Raw genomic sequence first — 8,222 nt, 5'->3', positions numbered from 1 at the left:
AAACTGATGCATAACTCTGCTTCCAGGCGCTTCCCACATTACTTTGGGAATGGGAGAACAAAAAACAAGTGTTACAGCAAGTCCTTAAAAGAGGAAATAATACAATGTAGTCTAAAGCTTTATCACTGGAATGTCAACTCCTTGACCTGTATTTCTATTTTTAAAAAGTGGGAAAATAAGGTAACATCCAAGTGCCATTCATTCTGAATGCCAATCTGTCAAAGAAAACTTGCTCTGATAACCAGTGAAGGCTGATAGAAGTTACATGTTAGTAACCATATTGGGTGGGTAACCTGTGGCCCTCTAAATGCTGCTGCACTCTCATCAACTCCCAGCAGTATGGCTGGGGGTTAGGATGATGGAAATTGTAGTCCAGCATCATGTGGAGAGTCACAGGTTAGCCATGCCTGACCTACATTATTTCTTTGAATTTTATAAATTTAACACAAGTAGCATATGAAAATGACATTTTTCCACGGGTGTTTTACGGTGAAAATTGCTATTTAGAATAACTTCTTAGAATTTATGGATATGTAACTTTCTAAATAACTGTGAGGTATTTTCTCAATATAGTGAAGTATATAAAGAATGTCTCCCAGCCTTTTTTTTTCCTAGAAAAAATGTACCCTCAGAAGATAATGAAGCGCTCTGTCTTTAGATAGCGCCACTGATGAGTATGTGCTAGAAGTCTCGGTTAATTGTTGTGGTTATTTGTGACTATACAAAGCAATTCAAAAGCAATCCATTTATGCTGAGGTCTCAAAAGTAAATTGAAACTGTTTTGGCGTTCCTAAGGGCCAAACTAGATGATGCATTAAATGTGATTGTAGTTTCATACTTTCCCAAGTTTTGTTTTTTTAAAAAAATAGCTATATGATGGGGAACTAGCCTAGGAATGCAGAGAGGAGAGCCATAACATTTTCCCCAAACTGCGTGCACACAAAACACACGGCTGTTAAGGGTGGAAACTGCTTCTTTTCTCTGTCAAAACAGCTTGGGGGGGGGTCTCCAATGCCTTTATTTAGACATGCAAATATGATTGTTTTTTAACATCTATTTTGGCCCCTTAGTGAGCTTGTGAAAAATGCATTAATAAAAAAAGCAAGTGACTCAAAACCTGGATGTAGAAATAAGTGTGGCTCAGATGTAGACTCACTATATACTGATGCAGGATTCCTGAAGCTGGTGCATCCTGAGCAAAGTTGTCTGCAAAACAGTCGTTTTTTGGCGTTTCCCCGAGAATCAAAATGCATTCTGGTCTAGGTCAAAGCTGACCTTCAATCCCGTATAGACCATGACCTCAAGTTATGACAGCAGTTATGATACAATCTCCTGAAACACATGGTAGCTGCTAATCCAGCACCATTCCACACAGGTGCTGTGAGAGGGAGGTCCTGGCGTATGCAGCTTGTCACCTCTTGGGCAACGTAAAAGGGTGGCCATCACTGATCAACTTTTAGCCAGGTAGATGGTATGTGGAGATACTACCGTTTAACAAATAGGGCCTCCACATTTGTGCTGTGAGCTTGGAGGCAGCACCATGAACTGAGCAATCTGCTCACAAACGAGCATTTTGTATATCGGGGAATGCTTTGGAGGAATCTTTTCGTAGATCTGCTGAGGATATCTTGTTGAAATGAATTGGTTGTGCGATTTGAATTTCCTTGGCTCCCACGTTCTGTGCCAAAAGGTATCTTTCGTACCCATTTTTGAAGCTGTCGTCTTGAGTAGAATCCTGCTGAGGAAAAAGAGCTCACTCTCCTTTACAAAGTCTCTCCTTGACTAGTCTCAAAAGGAAAGACTCAAGTGTCAATAGAGTGTACTGCTCAGCTGATTTCATCTTGATGAATAGAAGGCTCACCCCATAAAGTTAGAAAACAACAAAGATGCACTGAAAATTGAGGATTTTATTGAAAAATTGACCAATAAAATGTCCTTGTGAAAGTGATACACTGTAACATCCTTTTTCTTTAGCCTTCCTCTACTAAGGAGGAAGTGTCCACACATGGTAGAATATAGATTTCTGAAAATGTCCATATGTTCAGTCTCAAAAGCAAACAGCATCTTTTGGTCTTTATTCTAAGTGGTACAACCAAAAACACTATTAGTGAAAGTGAGTTTAGATTAGACAAAGAACACATGAAATATACAAAAAAAAAATGACATTAGGTTTTCACAATTATAAACTGTCAAAAGAAAAATTGCAGCATTATAGGAAGTTTGTTAATAAAGTTTAAATAATTAACTTTTAATGAATCAAAATCAACAAGTATATATTTAAAAAATGAACTTTTTGAATATATTATGCTTCAACGTAAGGTAGGTTTCCAGCACAGATTTATATCCACAGTTGTACTATCTGATAACAATTGCTAGGTATCCATCATTTGCAGTTTAAAACTTAAATAAGGAGACAAACATCAGCTGCTTGGAAAGAAATATTATTCCCTTTGCCACAAGTTAAAGCAATAATTTGGAAGACCAGTAAAACTGAGTTTGGTTAAGGAAGAGCTCAGGGGTTTCTTTTTAAAAGGATTCCATATTTATGCCTACCAATACACTTTGCTTGGTTTCTAAGAGGACATACGGTATTTCAGAGAAGTTTCAAAAGCCTCAAAGAAAAGTCAAGTTCATGTATACTTTTGCATCAGTCTAAAATATTCAGAATGCTACTTCCTTTACACTCTTGCTTCCCACAGATGTTATATCCAACAATGACCTATAAGCATGCAAGAGGCACTTAACCTATAATCTGGCCTCTTTCTGGTTCTTCTATTGCGATACTTTAGCACAGTTTGCATGAATGCTGTTTCACAATGCACCCCCCACCCTGCTTTCCCAATACCCTTGTGAGATAAAAAAATCCTTGAGAAAGATTCAAATGTTCTCCAGGACACAGTAATAATGCCCAACTGAAGTTCCTAGCTGTGACACTGCTATGTCAGAAAATATAAGTGCTTAACTACTAAGTGCTAAATAATTTTGATTCATTTATGTCTACTCTTCTTTAATAACCAAGTATCAAAATCTCAGATCCAAGACTTCCTAATCCAGCGGTAAGCTCTTGGGAATATTACTGCGGGCATGGAGCTCCCTTTACAGAAGTGTTTTTTTTCCAGAGTCAATGTACAACATTCCTATTGCATGGGTGGCTAAACTACCTGAATTGACATACCAGGAGCTTGATGCATACCAGAGATCTGCTTGTATATGCATCTGCTTGCAGACGCTTTGCCAGCAACAACGGGTGCTGCTTTTTCCTGAAAATCCACTACTGGAACAAAACTAAACTCCCTTTATGTAGCTACAATTTTTTTTAATGGGATGAAATACAACATAAACTGAAATCTTTAAAGTAGGGGTGTAACAGAATAACATTGCTCCGAAATCACTTCTGTCCTCCAAAATGGTGCAGCACCTCCACCCGGTTTAAGCCCTTCTTCACAGAAGGACACAAGGTTGTGACTTGAACAGCACAAAGTTCATTGTTCTTTGTTACCGTGAAAGGAGACCCACTTGCTAGACATTAGTCTGACAGTTCATGGGCTAACATTTATTTTTGTAGAACTCGATGAAAAACAACTTTGGCATTATTTATCCAGTAATTTTACATACGTAGGAGATGACCAATTGCATATTTCCACAGTTTAGTGGCCATCACCTATCAAGCCCATACCACACACCATTCATTGGTGTGAGAACAGCATTGTAAATATCATTTTAAGCATCTCAGTTGTTTTATGAAATACTCCCAGGATAGGTAACATGAAGTGTCAAGCACCTTCAAATCCAATGTCTCCTACAGAAATTATCTGGCAGGGGAAACACCATGATTTTTTATATATATATAAAAAAAATATTGACAAAACAGCTCTGCCTTCAAAGTTCATTTTCTATTTACAGGCAGACAATATCCTCTGACAGTGGATACTGGTAGTGAAATGGAACTTTCCACAATATGGCAGCTACAATGATATACTAAGCCAGCAGAACTGTCAGTCTTCACTGTCAACATCACTCAGGATTGAAGCTTTAAACAAATTTACAGTATTTGTGGAATTGGGCCCAACATTTGGGCCCCTATTTTAGGTCATGAAGATTTTTTTTCTCGTGAGTTTCCTCTCTGCACACTGCAACAGTACAAAGCTATAGGACTTGGGAATATGCTTGAAACCTTTTTCCTGGCAAAGCTTATGTGGCTCATGAGTCTGGTTTTACTGTGCACTGTGACTCACCTCGGCCCATTTGACATTCCAAGTTATCACCAGCACTGGGTGTGTTAACTAGCATGGTGGCTTAAGTCTGAAAGTGACTTGAGCAGTTTCCAAAAGAAGAAGAAAAAAATGACTAGACTGCACAAAGAATATACCTTTGAAAATATTTACATTTCTGTACATTTACACATCACTGGAAGCTAAAAAGCCTTGGAATACAAATGAACATAGTACTGACAATTCTGGACACATTCTTTCCAGTAGAGCAAAAAAGGATAGTTTCTCTTCAAGTTTCATACAGTGGAACCATATGAAGATTCTAATTTTTTTATTTAAAAAAAAAAACAACCTTCTGAATAAAAACGAACATTCTTCTTTCTGTAGCTACCCATGCTGGAAATACCTTAATTATCCTTGTACTTTCATTTTTGTACTCTCCACCCCCAATCTATTGCAACCCCTATTCACATCTAGGTTTGCACTTTGGGAAATGAAAGCATAAACCAAGATTATTGTAGTAATATATTCAATATATTCCCAAATACTACTGGATAACAAATACAAGTTTAGTAGGTTTGATGGGCAGCTTTTATGGCTCTGAGGAACCCAAAAGAATGTCAGTGATTCAACCTGTGTGCTGTTTAATAATCTCCAAGCATGCTCTCCAACGAACACAGCAAGGACATTTCCAACCAGCTTGGGTGGGGAGGGCAGAGGGGATATCTGCAGATTTATATAAGATTAGTAACAACTTACATTGGAGAAATGATAGGTTGGCGGGGGGGGGGGTATGAATAGCACCACAATGAATTGCACTAAGGTGCTAAAGGAGGTACCTTATTCCCTGCAGAGTGAAGGCTCTAATTCTGAAACGTATTGCAGTAAATGAATGCAACTGTTTAAATGCTTACCATTTGGTTCATTTGTCTGCAGAAAATCAATTCCTTCTACTATATGCTCAATTTACTGAACAAATATTACAGAATTTACAATATATGAAAACAAAGCTCCAAGGAAGGTTATAAGAGCAGCTTAAGTAAGATGGGTATTTTAAAGGGCTAATAGCCAGGTAAGACATTTTAGTTCTTTATGCTAATGGTCCAAGGGTGCTTTTATTACCGAGAAACGTAAAAAAATTAAGAACAAATTACAGTCCTTATAGCTGTTATGTAAGTTTTCGGGGGGGGGGGGCAGGGGGAACTTACTGAGGTGCCAGGCTATCATGCTTGCAGGTCTGGATGTATAAATGCATGTGACACAGCAGGAGACCAGCTTTCGTTTAGACACTAGGTGGATGCTTGCTATATGGTACAACTGACTGAGATTCACGGTGTGTTCCCTTTCTGGATTCATTTTAGCGAGTTCTGTCCCTTCGTACTTCACCCACTTTTAGACAGTTGTCTGTGGGCTACCTGCATCCTCTCTCTCCCTGTCTCCTTGTGGCATGCTGGTATTTTCTTTTTATTTACTGCTAACTTTCCAGTTAAGTTAGAGATCAGGAAAGCGGCTAGGGTCCTCCTTGTAGTCATCAGGAATTGTGAAGATGGATTCATCAAACTCATCATAGCGAAACTCCTGAAAAGTCACAGTGGCTGTGATGGTTGGAAATACAGGTATATCTAGGAAGAACGAAGCAAAGGATTGGGAGGTTAGAAAAGGCACAATGCACAACGGAAAAGGGCATTTCTGTGGCAGAAAAGGATTCACCAGCCACTTGCTCAACTTCCTGGTAATCTGGCTGGAACAGCGTGTCAGAGGAGGGGTTGGGGGCAGAGTTTACAGTGGTTCTGGTCCTTTCTGGAGGGATATGTGTAAATTGTTTTTAACTTATTGTAAAGTAGCTTGAGATTGAGAGTGAAAATATATTTTAAAAAATCTTCATTGTCCAACTCTGTTCACACTTCATGCAAATACTTGCACTCCTCACTGTTCTCATTTGTTAAGAAAAGAGCACAATGTTAGCCATGTTAAAGCACTGACAAACTCGGTGTAACTCTGTACCATCACAACACAGCAAATCCCTGGGCACTGACTGTGTGACTTCTGTGTTTTCTATGACACCCAGTAAGCTTCTGCAGAAACTTTGGGTAGCAGGCAGACGAATTTTGTTCACGAGGGCTGACGTCTTGAAAACGGAATCATTGCTTGTGGTGTATGTTCATCCCATTTTTGGATTTTGGATAAATAGTTCTGCAGGTTTATGTGTATTTGGGAAAACCTACTAGCCTGCTTTATCAGAGGGGACAAGGCCCTAAGATATTAAACCACGTTTGCCTCTCTTGCGAAATGCTGACTGTCTCCAGCCTTACTTACTCTATTGCCACACTTCTCATTGGCCAAAATAGTTTTGAAGTAAGACTATGAAGGAAACAAGTGATTTTCATGAGAGACTATGGGCATGCAGAAAAGGGTTAATCTCCCTCCCATATACACTGTATCTCCAAATGCTAAATGTGTTTCCTACGTTGCCTACTCAATAGGCAATAACTTCACTTTCTATTATTGTGTACTTTCCACTCAGTACACTATGAAATGGCATGCTAGTTTCACTCCAGCATCTGACTGTCTTCCTGCTAAAGCCTGAGTGACAGCCCACTGCATTTCTCACCACAAAGATTAAAAGGCTATACAACCCATGTTCTTGACAGACCAGACAGTCCCTTTTAATTGATGAAATACACTTCGACAGCTCACCTAACTTTACAGGAAAACCCGGTGGTAGTTTCATCTGCACAAACTCCCGCAGTTTGTTAAAGTGCTTGAAGGGTGCAATTACTTCTAAAACATTCAATAACCTGGGGGGGAAACACACACATGTAACAATTTCATCTCTTAGCAGCTTTAGGATTTACCCACACACTCCTAATCAGTGCACTGTAAGAAAAAGAGGTGTCATCTCAGCAAATCACTGCAAACTGAGCCAAGACACATGCCGAGGGAAAGACGCTATTGTTCATGGCCACTGATTCAAATCAAGTAATTATACTGAACCATTTTTGTTAGCACAATGCAGGTTAAGCAAGAGTAAGCTAAATAGTCCGGCATAACTTTGGTCCAATGCAGCTCAGAGACAGTCACAACTGAGTATTCAAACTGCAGCAAGCTTCAAATGACTTGGTAGGAGGATTTCCAGATTGTTTCTCCTTTGGGTAAAACTGAGTTTTAGCACTCATTTATTTTCTGTTAGGTGAGATTTAAATCTCAGGATTTCAATAGGTTTCGAAACTAAAACTTATTAAGAACTCCAGTAGTAAAGCGTCATTCTTAAAACAAGCTTCCTTTTGAATTATAACAGGAAGAATCTTCCAAAATTCCAGTTTAGGAACTTTTCTTTATAGACGTCGGAAAACTTCCTATCCGGGCACACAAATAATAAAAGATCTGGAAAAGCATCACACTTCAAAAACTAGACATTTCCAAGTCACTATATATTCCGAATATCTCTCATTAATTTTTTTCACATCATCTCCTCCACAGCATCTATGTAAGTGGCTAACTTATTCAGATCATAAGTAGAGCGAATGTACTAGTATGGGTACACTGCTGAAAGGCTTCAGAACCCAACATGTTGCTTACAAGGCCTCCAGTGCCCATTCTTGCAGGGGTTCATTAACTTCCATAACTTCAACCCCACCCTTACGATTCCTATTCCTTGTCCCACAATCCTCCTAGCCAATGTTCAACCTCCTTCACCCCAGATTTTTCTTCTACTTGAAAAAGTTGCCAAAACATGGAATGCTCTTTGGCTCTTAGATGCAGAATAAATCATACACACTTCATTTTTTTATATAGATTTGAGAACAGAATACAGAGGACTTGAGACATCTGGATAAAATCTGAGAACTTTACATTTAAGAATACTGGAGAAACTACAAAAAAATTGGATCATTGTAGAGGTGAACCTATGGCAGGCAACATGTTTTCCCATTTATTCTATGGCAATGTATTATACTGCAGTCTTTGGAACAAGCAAAATTTTATACATATCAGCGTATTTTAGCTAAATCA

At 38.8% G+C, this 8,222-nt stretch overlaps 1 protein-coding gene across 1 annotated transcript in view; it reads right to left on the bottom strand.

Moving 5' to 3' along the window:
- Nucleotides 1-1,887: 1,887 nt before the first annotated feature.
- ANKRD13C (ankyrin repeat domain 13C) overlaps nucleotides 1,888-8,222 on the bottom strand; it is a 29,446-nt gene continuing 23,111 nt past the window's right edge. The window contains exons 12-13 of the mRNA XM_082227289.1: nucleotides 6,909-7,009; nucleotides 1,888-5,833 (exon numbers count right to left, since the gene is read on the bottom strand). Coding sequence (XP_082083415.1) covers nucleotides 5,703-5,833; nucleotides 6,909-7,009 — 232 coding nt within the window. The 3' untranslated portion in view covers nucleotides 1,888-5,702. The remainder of the gene's footprint in view (nucleotides 5,834-6,908; nucleotides 7,010-8,222) is intronic.

Source organism: Podarcis vaucheri (assembly GCF_965113315.1).
Source record: "Podarcis vaucheri genome assembly, chromosome: 6".
Classification (NCBI taxonomy): Eukaryota; Metazoa; Chordata; class Lepidosauria; order Squamata; family Lacertidae; genus Podarcis; species Podarcis vaucheri.
This window is presented reverse-complemented; position numbering and strand designations above follow the sequence as displayed.